Source organism: Vulpes lagopus, chromosome 24, assembly GCF_018345385.1.
Source record: "Vulpes lagopus strain Blue_001 chromosome 24, ASM1834538v1, whole genome shotgun sequence".
Classification (NCBI taxonomy): Eukaryota; Metazoa; Chordata; class Mammalia; order Carnivora; family Canidae; genus Vulpes; species Vulpes lagopus.
In genome coordinates, this window is record NC_054847.1 from 2689129 (window position 1) to 2707985 (window position 18857).

The following is an 18857-nucleotide window of genomic DNA, read 5'->3' on the forward strand; positions in this document are numbered from 1 at the left end:
GGTAAGAGTTTTTATTAAGTAATAAAATATTTTATACGTGAAAAGAATAATGGTTCTAAAGATTTAGTTGACCTATAGAATGAGTATGAAGGTATGATGTAGACATTTCAGATCTCAAGAGTTGCCTGATGAAAATCTTTGCTCATATTTTTTTATGTGCTGAAATCTTTCTTCACTTTGATGAGGCCAATTATTATCATTTTTTAAACATTTTATTTATTCATGAGAGACATAGAGAGAGAAGCAGGCTTCTCACAGGCAGCCCGATGTGGGACTCAATCCCCAGACCCCGGTTCACAACCTGAGCTGAAGGCAGACGCTCAACCACTTAGCCACCCAGGCATCCCCATGAGGCCAGTTATTTAAACCAGTTGTTTCAGTTGGTTTAATTTAGTGGAATTGCTTTCTGGTGTTAAAGTAATAACGTGAAAGATTTTGACAAGAGCAGTCCTTGGGTGAAAGGGATAGGAAACAAAGGAGGGCAGGAATTACTGGTATTGAGTATGATAGTTATGTGTAGCTACAATGCTAGACGTCCTATCGAGGCAGGTAGGACAGGTAGCTAGTTTGGGATGTGCAAGCAATTTTGCTGTTGATGGTTTTGAAATTGTACTATTTTCATAGTAGGTCCAGTCACTAAATGCATTTCTTTATGTAAAGAAGTTAACTTGTTTGTCAAGAGACCTGATCCAGGGTCACTGGACAGTGTGGAAACATGGCTGCTAAAAAAAACCCATAATCTTAGGGACAAACTGGGGTGAGCTCTGGGCTTCCAGAGCATGGAGACCAAGAGGATCAGAGGAGCAGCTTTGTCTCTGCAGGGACCAAAGGATCCCAGGCGACTCAACGGGGAATGTGCAGTAGGATGCTGAGGATGAGGAAATGAGGTAGAGAAGAGGGAGGTGATAGGAGAAAGCCAGTGTGAACGTCTCCTCACGAACTTCTTTCATATTCTTCTGCCTCTTCAAACCCAGCTCTAGCCTCTTGAGAGGAGTGGTTGTTTTCTGTAGCTGGAAAAGAGTCCTGAGTGTGAAAGCAGAGTTTACCTGGCCTGGCAGATTTCCAGATCTTTACATTTGCCAGAAGTTCCTCCTTTGTGCAGAGTGTTATGTTAGAATTTCTGACTTTCCATTTTGGTTCTTACTTGGCATCACAGGTAAAGATCTAGCTTTAAATAAAACCTATCAGGTTTAAAATATAAGTGTTTCCTTTTATTATGGTAAGAGAAGTATTCTTCCCTCAATTTAAGGACAATTTTGCTATAATGTCACTAGCTGTGTATTTACTGCTGGAGGCTTTGGGGCAACCTAGTGTTTCTTGTCACGTGATGATAAAATTGCTATTCATAAAGCACAAGCCTATGATTTCACACCCCCGCTTTAAAAACATCTTTTCAGGAAGGACAGAACGCAGGCCCCCCACCCCTGATACCAGGCCTAGGGCAGCAGGGAGCACAAGGTCGCATCCCCCCTCTTAACCCTGGACAAGGACCTGGCCCGAACAAAGGTAAATATCTGCTCGGCTGAATAAGAGATTGTATTCTACCACCTCTGGGTAAATCTTACAATAAATAGATTATTGGTAAGTAATTGATAGAGTGGTCATTTGAACCCTATAGGAAAAATAGGAGGACAGTCATTTCAGGTAAAGGCTTTGTCTTAACATTGTTTTCATAGACTTGCTTTAATTAGTCAAAAATGCTGCCCTGAGTAACTAAGCTCCTCGCTACCAGACGCTGGCAGTGGAACTGCCGGGACAACCCTAGTAGCAGGCCCTGCGCGGCAGTGGGCCAGCTCCGTCCACGCCTTGGGAATGGCAGTGGTCCTGTGCTCACTGAGTGCAAGGGCATGTCGTTTGCATCCTGGAAAGCTGAACTGCTTCCACTTACATTTTTTGATGAGCTAAAGAATTTAGAGATTTTGATAGTGTTTTTAATATTCCCCCTCCCCAGTTGTGCCATGTATTGAATTCTTTAGCTGGTTATATTGTTCCACATGATTTGATAAGAAGAAAGCAATGCAGTGATGTATCAGGTTCTTGATATTCTGGAAAGCAGAGATGAGAATTGTCAGTATTTAGATGTGAGACTGTTTGGAAGCCGAGTTAATCCCAGGAGTTGAAAGTGCAGAGGTAGCCCCCTGTCGTACTGAGGTGTTCTGCTGTCACAGGGGAAGGGCTGGAGCAGGAGTGAGCAGGTGATAGGCTGCTGGCCGGAGTCAGTGAGAGCAGGACTGAGTGGTGTGGAAAGAGGGAAGGTCGGAGACAGAGATGTTCAAGTCAGTGCACTGTCACAGGGAGGACACAAGCCAGAGAACTAGGGGTATTACGGAGGTTGCACTTCAAAGAACTTCACTCCTTTTTAATTTTTAATCAGCTGAGCCCACAGCTCTCTGTGGCACATGTTACATTTTTTGCCCTCGTTTTATCAGATGAAGAAAAGTCCTCATTAGTATTTTGCAGCCCTAGGACTTTGGGAGAAGCAGGACATCCTAGGAAAGGGAGCAATAAAGGAATTAGGAGAATCTTTATTATAGTCTCATTGCATGGAAGTGGTGGCCCACAGGGAAAAAGAGAAATCAAGAACCCATCTTTGGAATTTGGGGACCCTAAGAAGAGTCTGTTACCCACAAGGTACAGCTATCAACAAACTGAGAGCCTGCCTCTCTTCCTCTCCCCTACCTTGTGTCTGTCTCCACCTATTTCCCTCTCCTCCTTGCTCTTCCCCTTTTCTCTTTACCCCTCTCTCTCTCTTCCTCCTCTCTTTCTCCTCCCAGGGACCAAAGGGAGAAGGGAGAGCCGAGAAAGTGGCCCTGCCATCCCCTACTGGATTAACCAACGCCGCCGCCCCATCACCGGTGGCCACATCCCTTCTAATTTGTAGTGGTGGGTTTCTTTCCTTGGAGGAGCCAGGGTACTTTTAAACAGATAGAGGTAATGGGAGGATTATTATTCATAGGTAAGTCCAAATGGAATGTGTTCAGCTTCCTCAGATCAAAGTTTGCTGTGTCTGAGATCACACCAAGTTCAAGCTACATAAAGTCAGAGAAGAAGCTATCAGGAACCCACTAAGAAGTGAGGGGCCCTCTTTACCAGAAGAAAAGGGACCTGGGATATTTGCAAACTGACTGAACAAAGCTTAGAAGGTGCTTTCCTCAACATGGAGAGGACTGGTTTAATGAGGGGAAGGACCAGGAGGCAGAAGGCATAGGAAGAGCTTAAGAGAAGAGAGAACTCTCCTAATGGTGTTTTTTTATACTGACATTTCCAACTTTTTTTTATATACATTGAATGGGATTCAAATGGCCCAAAGACAGGAACTGAAAGGGAAGAGGAAGGGCATGGGGAGGGAAAGAATCCTGGCTGGCTGTGACTTGAGGGGAGGAAGTTTGTCTTTACTGCCAGGGAGAAGGAGGGAAAGGCATGAGTGGGGCAGGTAGAGGAAGTTCATCTTAAAATTGTAGTTGTTTAGAGCAAGAGGGTCCCTCTGCTACCTACTTTTAAAAAAATGCTTGATTTGGATTGTATGTTGACACAAAATAGGTACACATTTCCAATAGATACTATGCCAATGGCGGTATAGTAACAGGAGAACAAATCACTTCAAGGTTAAGAAGTAAGCTAAATTAACCATCGCAAGTTTAATTGGCCTGTTTCTGTTTTTATTCTGGACTTTGAATATATTACATACATATGTTAAAATATTTTCAAAAAATCTTTAGTGGGTTTCTAAACACTGTGTGCAAAGAATGGTGATAATTATTATAGGTGAGGGATATACATCATTCATTCATGCAAAGGGGCAGAAAATATGTTCATATGATTCCAAAACTGAAGTACAAGCAAGGCTGTTTGGTGACCAGGCAGTTATTAGAGAGGCCCGTGGTTCCATGTGCCTTACAGAGGATTTTGTTAAGAATTGAAGTGTGCTTTGTTACAGACCCAAGCTGCCCATGTCTCTGATGGGTTTGAATAAAGTATTCCTGGTCTTAAAAAAAAAAAAAGAAAGTGTGAGTTAACTAATCAAGTTAAATGAACTAGAGGCTAAAGGGGCCACATCAGGGATGGCGGCGATGTAGCTGCAGTGCCCTGTGATGGGCTTTGCAGTCCTTTTCAGATGCAGAGGTGAATTCCCTGTGCTTGGCTTTCTTGCCTGGCAGCATGAATTTTCTCTGTCGTCTCCTTCCTGGGTGTGGTGGAGCAGGCCTAATGAAGTCACTGAGTCACTGAGAGAATGGGGATAGGGAAGGGATGCTCATTCTTATGCCTGTGAGACTGTCGCACGTTTTCTGAATTAATCCTCATAGCAGTGAGTAATCTCAAATGAGATTAGCAATTTGCCCCAGGTGGAGGTGCTTAGCTAGTGAGTGATAAGGTTGAAATCTGCACCCCCAAACCTGTGTTCTTCCATTAGATGATGCACTAGGGATTTGTTTCCTAAGTATTTTGTAAACTAAGGACGAAATACAAGAATTCTAAATACAAGAATGCATTCTGAGACTTTAAGATGCAGAAAATCAGACCTGTGTTGGCAGGATTCCTAGAAGACAAGGTAAAAATCAGCTTTGTTTCCTTTAGGTGACTCGCGCGGCCCTCCAAACCATCACATGGGCCCCATGTCAGAGAGGCGGCATGAGCAGAGCAGCGGTCCTGAGCATGGGCCTGAGAGGGGGCCTTTCCGGGGCAGCCAGGACTGCAGGGGTCCCCCTGATAGGCGTGGCCCTCACCCCGACTTCCCTGATGACTTCAGCAGACCAGATGACTTCCACCCGGACAAGCGCTTTGGTCACCGATTACGTGAATTTGAGGGGCGAGGAGGACCTTTACCACAAGAAGAGAAGTGGAGGCGTGGGGGCCCTGGGCCTCCGTTTCCACCTGATCACAGGGAATTCAACGAGGGGGATGGCCGGGGAGCAGCCCGGGGCCCTCCAGGGGCTTGGGAAGGCCGCAGACCTGGAGATGAACGATTCCCCCGAGATCCCGAGGACCCACGTTTTCGAGGGCGCAGAGAAGAAAGGTGGGACAGATGCTCTGTGGGTCTAGTTCTTCCCTGGACCTGTTTACCTGTTCTACAAAAGTCTCTTTCCTCTTTTGCTATATTGATTACTAGTTCTACTATTCTCTAGGTGTTGCATTTAGACTTTAAGCAAGTAATTATGCATTTTTACCTTTTTGTGCTTTTTTATCTTTACAACTTAGAAATCTTTTTATTTTTGCTTATTTTTTGGTCCTTTTAAAAGAGATGTGAGGATCAGTATAGTATGAAGTTTCTGGGACCTGATTAGAAGTTGCCAGATTCTCTTGGTAGGAATGATGTAATACGACACATATCTAGATTGAGAATAAAAGAGTTGTGAGATAGTTTTTGTGTAATTGCCTAAAGATCTTAACAGTCAAATCAAATGGAAAATTATTGCTGTTCAGTTAGGTCAAGGTCAGGCTCGAATACTCTCCTTGCTGGGTGTAGAAAAGGCGTCGAAGAAATAAAAAACAAGCATTAGCGAATCTCAGAGGAAACGGAGAATCATCAGTGTTGGTGATGATTATTTCTGTGTGCCAGTGGATTGTGAGACCTGTGTTCTTGTCAGTAGTTCACAGAGGAGGAGCAATGCTGAGGATCAGAGCAGTTGACTCTCGGACAGGAGGAGGTTTCAGAGCGGTTTCAGGCCTGGCTGGCTGACTGCAGGGCCTGTGCTGTGTGGCACTCGTGCCGTCACCACCACAGCTTTTCCTGTCACATTTCTCTCGACTGTCGCCAGTGGGGGATTGAGTTCAGGGTCGGCATTCCCCCCATCCTCATGGGATGTGTTAGAAAAGAATGGCTGATAATGTAGCCCAGGGCAGTGAAATCAAGGGGTTCTGGAAAGCAGCTTTCAGAAGGGAGTTTTTAAAAAAGATTTAAGGGCTCCTAGTTTTCTTGAGGGCCTCTCTCAGTGGGATCCAAGGATTCACTCTTTGAAATGGCTTTATATTAGCCTGCAAGAGCTTCATTTCCATTGACTTTGGCATCAGTGTAACTTCCATCCATTTCTTGAACCTTTGCATCTTGTGGAGTTTCAGATTTTACTATGCCTCAGTTTTATTGTATTTCATTTGTCAGTGACAGACTCAGTCCAGACTCTTGTGCTGTTGACAGCTTTCTGTTGCTCTTCAGATATGCCAAACATGCTCCTGCTCCTGTTGTGCTTGCTGTTTTCTCTGCCCAGAACACAGTCTCCCAGACATTTATGGCTCACTCCAGTTAGATCCCTCCTCCTGTTAGCCCAGTTCCTTGAGCCTGCTTCCTATTTCTTCATAGCACTTGGCACTGCTTGACTTTAAAGTGATGTGTTTATTTCCTTGTTACCTGTGTCTGCCAGGAATATGACGGCTTCACCAGGGCAGGGGCTTTGTTTCTTTACCTCTTTATCCCCAGGACCCAGAGCAACAGTGGGGAGACAGTGTAGGTGCTCAGTAACTGGTGAATAAATGAGTCTGTTAGATGGAAAGAGATATTTGAGAAGGGCCAGTTCATCGAGATGTAGTAGGCATTTTGGGCCTAACAAGATACCATGGACCAGGAAGCTTAAACAACATGACTATTTTCTCAAAGTTCTGGAGGCTTGAAGTCATGGCTCATGGTCCAGCAGGGTGGGTTTTTGGTGAGACTTCTTGGCTTGTCGACAGCTAGCCTGCCCACCTTCTCCCTGTGTCCTGGTGTGGTGGAAAGTCTCTTTTTATCAGGGTACTAATCCCATCACAAGGCTCCCCCTCACCTTCATGACCTCCTCTAACTTTTTTTTTTTTAAGATTTTATTTATTTATTTGAGAGAGAGTGAGTATATGCATGCACACACAATAAGGGCAGAAGGAGAGGGAGAAGCAGGCTCCTGGTGCGGGACTCGATCCCAAGACTCTGTTATCATGACCTGAGCCAAAGGCAGATGCTCAGCTTACCGAGGCACCCAGGTGCCCCATGGCCTACTCCAACCTTAATTATTCCTCAAAGGCCTAACTCCATATACTATCCGACTGGGGATTAGGGCTTCAACGTACGAGTTTAGTGGGGGACACAGGCATTTTAGTCTCTAATAGGAGCCACTTTCTAATGAGGGCACATTAGATTGTCTCTGTCCTTTCATAACTCGGGCGGTCATGTAATGGATGCCTTGACAAAGGAGTCCTCTTGGTGTTTGCAGGGATTCACCCCAAATCTGCCCCAGGGACGCACAGCGCTCTCTGCTGTACTCTTCCTGCGCTGCTCCTCTCCTTTCAGCCAATTCCACCCTTACCTTAGGTGGTTATTTCAGCCAGTGTCCTGGGCACACACTCCTTGCTTGTAGGAGCATGAGTCATCTAGGTATCTCAGGACCAAGAAAGTTATTAAGATGACAGCTGGAGTGGTGGAGTGGGAAAGGGAAAGCTCTTTTTACAATAAAATACCGAGTAATCAATTAGGAGGAGGGAGAGGGATAGAATTAGGAAGTCACTTGTTTTATAAGCAGTCAGTGTCCTAACTGATTCAGGCCAGGACCATCAGTGGATACTAAAACCACTGATTGTAAGATTTTGGGGAAGTAAGATATTCTCACTGTGCCAAAATATCACCCACAGATTACTTAATTGCAAATGAAAGTAAGTGTACCTTTGCAACAGTGGGATTTGGTCACTATACCACTTTTACATCACAAACAGGGTGATCAGCTGGCATCTGTGAGAAGGTATAAACAGTTTTGCCAGAAAGGTTAACCTGAGTCCAGTCATCAGGAAGTAATCAGATAAATTCAGATTGTGATCTATAAAATACCTGGGTGGACCCTTCAAAAACGTTGGGGTCATGAAAGAGAAAATAGACCACAGAGACATGGCCACTAAGAACCGTATGTGATCAGGATTGAAATCTATATTTAAAAACAACTGTAAAGGATATTTTGAGGACAGTTAGAGAAATTTTGAATTGGATTATATTAAATAATATCACATTATTTGAGTGATAATAATAGGATAAAATCCTTGCTCTTAGAAGAAACATACTGGGGAATTATGGATCAGGTTCATGTTGGTAGGTGATTTTGAAATGGTGGTTCAGAAAGTGGATTTATTAAATAGATGGAGAAAGATGATAAAGCACATGGAGTAGTATCTTAAGAACTGATTAAACAAAAAGAACTAGGTGAAGGACACATAGATGTTTATTGTTCTGTTCTTTCAACTTTGCTCTAAGTTTGAAATTTTGCAAAGTGAAACTCTTTTTGGAATAAAAGATAACTGAATGGAGACTTAAGAAAAAGCGGAAGGCCCGGCCACTCATGCAGACTGGCTCCAGGTCCTTGCTCCTCTGATAGTTTCTTTGGCCCCAAGGCCTTTCTCTCTGTGCTGATGCTCTTTTCCTGCTTGGAGGTCCCTTTGCTGCTTCCCCACAGGCATCCTTCAGCTCGGGTGCTGCCTCCTCTAATGGCCAACTCAGCCTCCAGTCCAGAATCCTGATAGACAGTGAATTTGTCCACCAGCCAGGGCCCAGGCTGCCAGTGAGGAGATTCCCCATAAACCACATGCCTGCCTGTACAGCAGTCAGCTGTGGAGTGGGGATATGGGTGAAGTTCATGGCCAGCCTTGCATAGAGGCTATTGCCTGGACAGATGGGAGAGCAGGTGCTCCCAGATTGAGTCTGGTACAGTTGGCAGGGATGAATCTGTACTCTACTTTTTCTGATTATATAAGTAATAAATGTTCATTATAAAAATGTAAATGGTAATGAAAAATATTTGGGAGGTAGTGGTAAAGAGCCTGGGCTGGCATCAAGACTGGCTGAATTCAAATCCCAACACTTACTGTGTGTCCTTAAATAAATGACTTCACCTCTCTGTGCCTCAGTGTACTCATGGGTAGAATGGAGTTAATGATGTGGTGGTGGTGAGGATAAAATGAAAAAATATATGTAAAGCACTAGGCATGATTATCAGCACTTAAAACTTATTCACTGCTGTTGTTATTCCTAAAAGCTTTAGGAGAAAATGACCACAACCCTACATTTTCCTTCCTGCCTGTTTTTGCCTGTAATAATGGGATTATAAAATGTATACTTAAAAAAAACCCATAATTTTATTTTTTCTCCCATTTTACATTAATATCATGTTTTCTTATATCATTATCTTCTTTGAAACATGAACTCAGAGCTGTGAGGTATCCCATTAGATGGATATTTTGCTGTTTTTTCCCCCCGACAGCTTTAGGAGAGGAGTACCACCAAGACATGAGGGCCGTGCCCCTCCACGAGGAAGGGATGGCTTTCCTGGTCCTGAAGACTTTGGTCCAGAGGAGAATTTTGATCCTTCTGATGAAGCAGCCCGAGGAAGAGATCTCAGAGGTCGAGGTCGGGGTACGCCACGAGGTGAGTGTGTGCTGAGGACATTGGGTCTTGCAAGGACACAGTGGAGAGTTAAGTTGTTGGAGACATACCTGAAACAGTCTGTGAGTATAGTGTTATGTATGTTGTTCCCTTGTGTAGGAGGAAGGAAAGGTTTACTTCCCACTCCTGATGAGTTCCCTCGCTTTGAAGGAGGACGGAAACCAGATTCCTGGGATGGAAATAGAGAGCCAGGTAAGGAAGGACAGCTGCTGGGGCTTCTGGGGAGTTGAACCCAGCAGCTCATGGAGTGTGGTCCAAGGACCTCTTAGCAGCATTGGGGGGTGGGGTGCACCAGGTCCTCTGTTTTCAGACATCTCCGTGGGACGCTGGATCTTCAGATCCTTCAGTCAGCAGCCGTTTATTGCAGTAGATTGAATACAGAAATAGCTGGGAGAGTCCCAGCTTTCTTTTGTTGAGCCAGACGTCAGAGGGATTTGCCTAAATAAAAAACAGTACCACTCTTTTCACTAAATTGTTTTGGTTTTGGAAAATATAGTTAAATGAATTAAAGTTTTCTCAGTTTTAATTGCTAATATGGCAAATATTATTAGATATGTCTCATAAGTTAAATCTCAATAATTTTTAAGAGTATAAAGACATCCTGGGGGATCCCTAGGTGGCTCAGCGGTTTGGCGCCTGCCTTTGACCCAGGGCGTGATCCTGGAGTCTCGGGATCGAGTCCCACATCGGGCTCCCTGCATGGAGCCTGCTTCTCCCTCTGCCTGTGTCTCTGCCTCTCTCTCTGCCTCTCTCTTTCTCTCTCTCTCTCTCTGTGTGTGTGTGTCTCTGATAAATCAATCAATCAATCTATCTATCTATCTTAAAAAAAAAAAAAAAGACATCCTGATACTAAAAAGTCTGAGAACCACTTTTCTGGACCTTACCTGTTTCTTATTTTAAGAGGTATGTTGATTTCTAATCTTGAACTTTTTCATGTGCTCATGATGTGACTTACACCTGGTCTTCAGTGGGTATTTACATGTTTTGTGCATAAATGAATATTGGTTCTCAAGTTGCTACTTATTCTTTTTATTTGTTTTCATTATTATTTTTTAAGCTTTTATTAATATGAGAGAGAAAGAGCACAAATAGGTGGAGAGGCAGAGGGAGAAGCAGACTCCCTGCTGAGCCTGCACTCAGCCCCACATGGGGCCCAATCCCAGGACCCTGAGACAATGACCTGAGCCAAAGTCACACACTTAACCGACTGAGACACCCAGGCACCCCTATTATTTTTTAAAAGATTTATTTTATTTATTTTAGAGAGAGAGAGTACAAGCAGGAGGGGCAGAGGGAGAGGGAGAATCCCAGTCTGCACTGAGTGCAGAACCCTATGCTGGGCTCAGTCTCACAATGCTGAGCTCATGACCTGAGCCAAAAACCAAGAGTTGGATGCTCAACCAGTTGAGCCACCCCGGCGCGCCAAAGTGCTACTTATTGTTAGCAGTGTAATTTCCATCTGCTTTTGGTCACACTATACTTTAATATGAGATTGTCAGATTCTTAGCCTTGGACCTGTGTTTTCTTATTTCAGGGCCAGGTCATGAACATTTCCGTGATGCTCCTCGCCCTGATCATCCCCCTCATGATGGTCATTCCCCAGCTAGTAGAGAACGTTCCTCTTCTCTCCAGGGCATGGACATGGCATCCTTGCCACCACGAAAGCGTCCCTGGCATGATGGGCCAGGGACCTCAGAGCACAGAGAATTGGAAGCCCCAGGAGGTCCTTCTGAGGATCGAGGAGGCAAAGGTAAGTGGAGGCCAGTGATACAGTTCCAGGAGCTGTGGATGCCACAGTTCTGCCAAGAAGGCTATGGGGACCACAGGAGGCCTCATTGCCAGGACAGACCCATCCCTGTGTTCTTGTTCCATCTGTTCCTGACAGGATACCTCGAGTTAGGCTGTGCAAAGGCACATGTCCCCAAGTATAGCACAGCTTGTTTGGGTTTATACCACAGCCAGTCAAACCCCGTACTCGGGTGATTGCAAGCTCAGCCTCTGCATAAGCCCCCTCCACGTGCTTCCAAGAATCCCATTCCCCGATTCATTCAAGTGTTCCACTCCAGCTGTTTGTCAAGGTGCCCCAGAGCAGGGAAGAGACTCTAGCTCTCATTGGCAAACATGCTCTCCCCCGCTGACTGCTCTTAGCCTCCTCCCAAGTGTCTCCAGTGGCAGGAAGAATTGTCTTCCCAGGTCCTGTGTTTTGTTTTATTGGGTCTGGAAGGAACTGCTAATGCCCAGAGTTGCAAAGACTTTGAGAAATATGGTCTGGAAGGGGTTGTTTTCAGGGGGGTAGTAGATTATTTCTACAACTTGAAACTTTAGATCTTTATTTTTTATTAAAAAAAAAAAAAGTTATTTGAGAGAGAGAGAGACACCAAGAAAGTGAGCGCGAGCAGTGGGTAGGGGCTGAGGAAGCAGTGAGGAAGCAGATCCTCCACTGAGCAGGGAGCCCCACATGGGGCTCGATCCCAGGACCTAGAGATCACGACCTGAGCCGAAAGCAGACGCTCAACTGACTGAGCCACCCGGGTGCTCCTGGATCTTTATTTTAGAGGTAGCACTAACTTTTAGCCAGGAGCAGTAGCCGCCATGTGGTCTCAGGTTAGGCTGGGCCATGGCCTGTGTGGTAGAGTTTGGAGGCTCCTAGGAAGCAGGCCTAGTTAACCTGTGTCATGTTTATAGTCTCTTATTTACAAAGTTTTGCTTTTTGCTTTTGATAGTGGTTTGGTTCTTCTCAAAGGAGAATCCTCAGAAATTACCTCATGTCACCAGATCTCCCTACCTTAGCACATTTTGTTGTTGGTCTGTATGGGCACTTAGGACACCTGTGTAAGGTCCCTAGCCAAGGCCACATGGCTGGTGTGGAAATGACATCCTAGCTGACATCTTGTCTGCCCAGGCACCTTCAGGTGGGCCTAGGCTGTGTGCTTTGTAGGAAAAGCAGCCAACACTTTTCCTCTGGCTAGCTTTCCTAGCCGCCTTGTTTTACTAGATTCAGATTCCACTCAGAAAGTTAAGGTAAAATAAAATCGTCAGTCATCTTCTGATAGTGTATTATGGAAGATACGGCCAAATCCTGTCAGCTCATGAGAAAATAATTTTAAAAGTCAGAATTCTAATATACGGGGCACCTGGCTTTCTCTCATGGATAAATAAAATCTTTAAAACAAAACAAAACAAAAAAAAATTCATTTATTTATTCATGAGAGACACACAGAGAGAGGCAGAGACATAGGCAGAGGGAGAAGCAGGCTTCATGCAGGGAGCCCGATGTGGGGCTCAATCCTAGGACTCCAGGATCACACCCTGGGCTGAAGGCAGACACTGAACGCTGAGCCTCCCAGGTGTCCCTTAATTAAAAAAAAAAAAAAAAAAAAAAAAGACCCAGAGTGTTCCACTGTCATCACTAAGAGTTTGTGCCGGGAGTTACTGATTAACAGTACCTGATATAAAAAAGAAAAAGTAACCTGTGAAATCATTTTGATTCATTTCAGGCCGAGGGGGCCCAGGGCCTTCCCAGAGAGTGCCAAAATCCGGGCGTTCCAGTTCCTTGGATGGGGATCACCATGACGGCTACCACAGAGATGAACCCTTTGGGGGCCCTCCAGGCAGCGGTACTCCTTCCAGAGGGGGCCGGAGTGGCAGTAACTGGGGTAGAGGGAGTACCATGAACTCTGGCCCACCGAGGCGAGGAGCTTCAAGGGGCGGTGGGAGGGGTCGGTAGAAGCTGACGACTCTGAGGCCTCTCCGGACAGTATTTAAGAACTTCTTGTGGACTTACCAAGACAAAGGAAGCCCGCACCACATAGCCCTCAACTTCTGGGGAAGCTGAATCCCAGGAGTCCCTAATGAGGTCTTCAAGATGAAGAGACTGCTGCTGGCTGCCCAGAGTAGCTGGCCTTGTTCTGTCCTGTCCACCCTCACTGCCCTAACTCCCATTGTTTTGTGAAGATAAAAGCTGGAATCTTTTTTTTTTTTTTTTAAATGTCACAAGACATGGAGCACCTCCACAAATTTAAGTTCATGTCCAATTGGAAATCTGTTTCTATATGTACAGTTTGTCAGAGAAAAAACATTAAGTTTTTGTATGAATACAGAATGTGATTTATGCAAGAATTAACAGAAAACTAGTTGTGAAGTGCTTTCCTTAAGGAAACTCTTCGTTTCCATTGCTGCCAGTCTGCTCGAGGGGTGTACAATCATTGCTTCTATTTGTAACAGCATGCTGGAGGAGTACCTCTGGGCCATCGACATTAACTTTTGGTCTTAAATTCTCATTTACCCATTCTGTCACACTTATTTTTTGTACTAGAGTGAGAGATACTTTGTAACACAGTTTAAAGTAGGTTCAAAGTCTTAGTTACCACCTGCTATGGTAGGTAGAAAATTATACTCTGAAGAAGAAAATCTTCCGGCTGTCCAAGTAGGGGTTCTCCCTTGGGTGAATCTCCTGCTAATCACACCTTAACTTCCTTGTTTCTGATGAGAGGAACCTGACTGAAACCAGAAATTAACCACATGTCATGTCAACAATTGAGAATGGACCAAATATCTCTTAAAACAATTCTGCAGAACTTTCTCGTACATCAGTGGTTAAGGCAGAGGATAGTTTTAGCTTAAATCCACAACAGATTCCTTTAGTTTTATATACATGTATCATTTGGCCCAGTTTGGATTGGAAGCTAAATGTCCAATTTGATAACCCCGTATTTTCTCTAACCCCTTTGTTTTTATAAGAAAGCTTTAATCAAAGGATATTCCTGTGGCTACCTTAGTATCTTACTACTTTGCCAGCTTAGGTTTAGCACTGGAGACAAGTCTACCTGGTAAAGTTAGTGGTGCCGCAAATCTTACAGTTGCTTAGAGAGGTGATGCTGGCATAGCTGGGCAGTGTATAAAAACCTCTTCATTGGTTCTTTCTCAATGAAAAACATGGTAAAAGCTAAGTCATTTCTGCAGAGTGAGAAAATGTCAACCATACGCTGTTTTTTAGGGTGTTAAAACAGAGTTTACAAGTGAATAATTTTCACTTTGTTTTGAAATTTAAAACATCAATTTAAAACACATGATTAGGAGGCTCAAGAATGCTTCAGATTTGTGGATTATTCTTTATTTGCCCTCCACTGGCACTGCTTTTTTAAAATTCATTTATTTCCACTGGCACAGCTTAAAAAGAAGTTGTAATCAATTCCGATAAGGTAAAATAGGATCAAGGGACCAAACCCATTCGATTAGACTCCTTTGAGGTTCATGTAATTAAGACCCTTACCATCTTAACATTTTAGGCTTCAACTTAAAAAAAAAAAAAAAAAAAAAACAGTACCTCAGCAAGCATATAACCAGGTCACATTTTGAGAAAGAATTTCTTTAGAAAAAAACTGAAATCTCTACACTGTAATTTATTAAATACTTAGGATATTTTAAAACATCACTACCGAGATACATACAAGATATTGTGCTCTGGATTTTACCAATGCTAGATTTTCAGTGTTTGAATTTTTGAGAAAACGTTGGGAGAACAATTTAAAAAATACAACTGCATCAACATAAAAATGTAAACACTAAAATCTTCAGCTGTGCAAATTCTAGAGAAATTGAGGACTAGAATAGAGATTTAATGGGGGACAGAAGGAGCAGTCAATGGCCACGTTTTTCCGGTTACAAAAATAAGTCACTCTCTGAAAACAGCGCGTTTGCCTCTACTACAAACACCCTGCTGGTTCCTGCTGAGGTAGGTGACCCTGTTTACTGGGGGGGGCCCCATGAAGCTGGAGCAGGGCTTAGGGCACACGCCAGGCTCTAGGGCTGCAAGTACTGAGGTCGCCAGGAGGCCGCCTCCACCGCGGCCCACACGCCCCTTCGGGCAACGGTTCTCGCCTTGCAGGTCCTCGACCTGAACCTGACGCAGAATCACGTGGGCGGCTCCGTGCTGACCCTGGTTCCCGGCCTGGTTCCGGCCCTGCCCTGCCGCGTCCCGGAGGATCCACGTGCGGTTTGGCCCTCCAGGTAGTTCTGCTGTGAACTGCGAGCCACGGACACAGAATCTGAGGATTCTAAGTACTTTGTGAGTGACGCCGCGACCGCGGGAACGTGCAGTTTTCTTTCCGGCAACACAGGAGGGACAAGAGTCCGTGGGGAACCTAGAGGGAAACGAGACGGGTGTGAAGAGCCCCGAACTCGGCCTGCGAGACGTGAATCCTCCTTGACGAAGCCAGCGCCGGAGCGAGGAGGCCAAGCGGCCCGCGGACATCCGTGGGTTCCGCGCAGGACGGGCCTCTGGCTGGGAGCTCCCGCCGCGCACGGCGCCCTGGCCCCTGAGCCCTGGCCCCTGCGCCCTGGCCCCTGAGCCCGGGGCTCGGCACCGAGACGTCGCGCTCCCCGGGACTCCCCGGGACTCCCCGGTCCAGCGCAGGGCCGCGCTTCCTCCGCGTTGAGGGCACCGTGATTGCAGGTTCGCCGGAGGAGGAGGAGCCGGGGTAGGCACGTCGGCTAGGCCCCAGGTCACAGCCGGCGGCCACATCCAGGGTCTCCTCCGACGCCCGAGGAATCCACGGTCCGAGCGGGGCCGGAGGCGCACGGCAGCTCCGCCGCCACCACGGGCCGCCGCGCCGTCGGGGCAGGGTCGCAGGGGCGAGAGCAGCTGATCCGACCCGAGGCGCCGTCCGCGCGTCCGGGAGCAGGAGGGCGCGCACCGCCGGCTGCCGAGACCCCCCCGCCCCGGGCCGCCCCGGGCCGCCCCGGCTCACACGGGCAGCGCCTTGGCGAGGCCGGCGGCGGGGCCCAGGCGGCCCAGCGCCGCGCGCAGAGCGGGCCCCGCGCCCCAGGGCAGCAGGCCGCAGAGCCCCGCGAGCAGCGCCGCCACCTGCGCGCAGGCGCCGAGCGCCGTGAGCCCCGCGCTGCGCAGCCCGAGCGCCGCGTACAGCGTGGCCCCCAGCGCCGCCACGTAGAGCAGCGCGGGCCGCGACGGCCGCTCCTCGCCGCGCAGCAGCCGCCCGCACGCCGCGCCCCCCCGCAGCAGCGCGCCGCCCGCCAGCGCCAGCGCCGAGCCCAGCGACCAGAGCAGCGCGAACTTGCGGGCGCGCAGCAGCAGCGCGGGCGCCTGGAGCGCGGCCAGGCCGAGGCACAGCGCGGCCAGCAGCAGGCACGCGCCGCCGGCCGCCAGTCGCTGCGCGCGCGTCACGCCGGGCCCGCACGCCGCGCCCGCCACCGCCACCGCCGATGGCTCCGCGGGGCTCCACGCCCAGCGCAGGCCGACACGGCCCAGCCACGGCCGCGCCGCGGGCCCCTCGGCCTTCTCTGCCGCGACCAGCGGCTCCGCGGCCGCCACGCCGCCGGCCTTCCCCTGGGCCAGGTACTCCTGCAGCTGGCGGTGGAGGTCGGCCATTTTGGCCGCGGGAGGGGAGGGGGGGGGAGGGGAGGGCCGCTGCCCACTTCCGGCTTTCCTTGGGCGCTGGCGGAAGCGCGTCGGCCCGCGGCGGCTGCGAGGCGGCCGCGGCGGAAGGGGCGGGGCCTCCGCGGGGAAGGGGCGGGGCCGCCGCGGGGGACTTCCGGCGGCTGATCCCTGGCGCGGGGAGCGGGGCGTCCTCGCCGTCTCCGCGTTGGCTCTCCAGGCGCCCGGCCCGGGGACGACCCGGGGTAGTTATGTTGGCGTCACGAGGTGGTTGGGGGCCGGGTGGCTGTGCCTGCGGCGGGGCGGTCCCGTACGTGGAGCCCGTGGGTGCTGGGACCCCGGTTGTGATGCTGTTCTCTGGTCCTGCCGGCTTGCCGCCGTGGGGAAGTCGGGCCGTGTCACCCGTATCACCTCCTAAAACTGTTCTAGTCCACAGTTTCTCTCCATGAATTTAATTTTTTAAACAGTTCGTTTCTGCAGGGCTCCGGTGTCTTGGGGAAGGACCCTGGAGTCGATAACGGAGTTAATGCCCCCCCCCCCAGCTCATTATCCGCCTCTCCGCTCCCCTCTTTAGCAGAGGCCAAGCCCCACGTCCGAGGCTCGTCAGTGCCTCCGCCTTGTATTTTCCGTTGACCTTTCTGCGCTTCTGACGCTTCTGGGTCCGGGTCTCCCAACGCCTCACGTCCCCTACGTGCGTCACATCCTGGCGGGTCCCCCCCAGGGCTTCTGCGCTCACCTGTGCCTGCCTGCCTGGGTACTTTCTCCTCCTAGACGGGTGCATCGAGTCACACTCCCAGCTACTTGCTGCTGCTGTTCTTTCCTTTCCCAGTTGTGAACATTTATTCGTTTAATTCATGTATTTGCCAGCGGCTCCATCACAGGATCTCTTTCGTCTCCTTTTTCCTAGGACCTGAAAGGCTGCTCTGAGTGCAAGGAGCTGTCAGCTCCCCGGTAGTAAAGGTGCTTGAAAGGCTCTGCAGATCCTGCCTGAAGCCATCCATTGAAATACCGTTTTTGTTAGATTTTATAAACGCCTCTTGTGGACTTAGATGTGATGGCCTGGGAGTCCCTTTGTAATGTAAAGTGAAGTACAGGTGAGGTGTACAGAGTCTGCCGTTGGCTTGCTTACCCCAGAAGACCGTTCCTTCCTTTGTCCTGGGATCGGGGGCAGTGCGTGTCTGCAGACTGGGCCCAGTAATTCTCTGCCACCTGGCATCGCCACAGAGAAGCCCGAGTATTTTCTTTAGGCTCTCCTCGTCACTTTGCTACTAGCTTCCCCATGACGGCAGGACCTGATGCCAGCCAATGGGCAGGTAACATTCCTTTGTCTCTACCCTAGGAAGAGGTAGATGTTCATGGCTTTCTGCTACTATCATCTCTGGTTTCTCAGTCTTTCTGTTACCTGCGTAGCCACTTTTCCCCATTAAATTCTCTTTAATACTTCCTTCTTGAATCCCCTTCATCCCACTGTGCCAGCAAAATTGTGACAAGGTCAGCAAATATTTCTGTTGCCAAGTCCAGTAAAATTACCCTCCTTGAACTCCTGGCAGTGACATCGCTTCCAGAACAGTGCATGGTACCACCAGCAGGGCCCCAGGTCTCCTGGGTTTGCTGTACATTCATTTGAGTGCCCCAGGCATCCCACCCTTTCTTGGCACCCTGTGTTGTTACAAACCATCTTATGCAGTCCCTTTGGCAGATCCCTCCTCCACTTCTCCACTGGATATCCAATGGACTCTTTTTTTTAAAAAAAGATTTTATTTATTCATGAGAGACACACAGAGAGAGACACAGGCAGAGGGAGAAGCAGGCTCCCGGAGGGGGAGTGTGATGGGAGACTCGATCCAGGACTCCAGGATCATGCCCTGAGCCTAAGGCAGATGCTCAACCGCTGAGCCACCCAGGCGTCCCTCCAACAGACATCTTGAAGATGACATACACAATGAAACTTTTGATTCCCAATTTATCCTCTGAACCCCCCCAAACCTGTAACTGCTGCCCCGCTCCTCCTCATTTCAGGAAGTCACACACCCTTCCCCATCCTGCAGTTCAACTTGGGAAGTCCATCCAGTGCCAGAC

General features: G+C 48.2%; 2 protein-coding genes across 4 annotated transcripts in view; one reads left to right on the forward strand and one right to left on the reverse strand.

Annotated features, from left to right (window-relative positions):
• Window positions 1-13515, forward strand: part of WDR33 (WD repeat domain 33) — a 117178-nt gene extending 103663 nt beyond the window's left edge. The window contains exons 17-22 of one of the 3 annotated variants that reach the window (XM_041739985.1): window positions 1398-1506; window positions 4576-5014; window positions 9204-9367; window positions 9485-9577; window positions 10920-11135; window positions 12883-13515. In XM_041739985.1, the coding sequence (XP_041595919.1) occupies window positions 1398-1506; window positions 4576-5014; window positions 9204-9367; window positions 9485-9577; window positions 10920-11135; window positions 12883-13112 (1251 nt within the window). In that variant the 3' untranslated portion in view covers window positions 13113-13515. Of the gene's footprint in view, window positions 1-1397; window positions 1507-2774; window positions 2884-4575; window positions 5015-9203; window positions 9368-9484; window positions 9578-10919; window positions 11136-12882 lie in introns of those variants that run through there. The other 2 variants (XM_041739987.1, XM_041739986.1) reach the window with 2 other exon arrangements.
• Window positions 13516-14774: 1259 nt separating this feature from the next.
• Window positions 14775-18007, reverse strand: SFT2D3 (SFT2 domain containing 3). Its single transcript, XM_041739994.1, has one exon. The coding sequence runs from the start codon at window positions 16770-16772 to the stop codon at window positions 16131-16133; it is 642 nt and encodes a 213-aa protein (XP_041595928.1). The 5' UTR covers window positions 16773-18007; the 3' UTR covers window positions 14775-16130.
• Window positions 18008-18857: the final 850 nt, after the last annotated feature.

What these genes read in the sequence shown, in the direction of transcription:
- SFT2D3 (XM_041739994.1), bottom strand. Translation starts at nt 16,772, where the DNA reads ATGGCCGACCTCCACCGCCAGCTGCAGGAGTACCTGGCCCAGGGGAAG.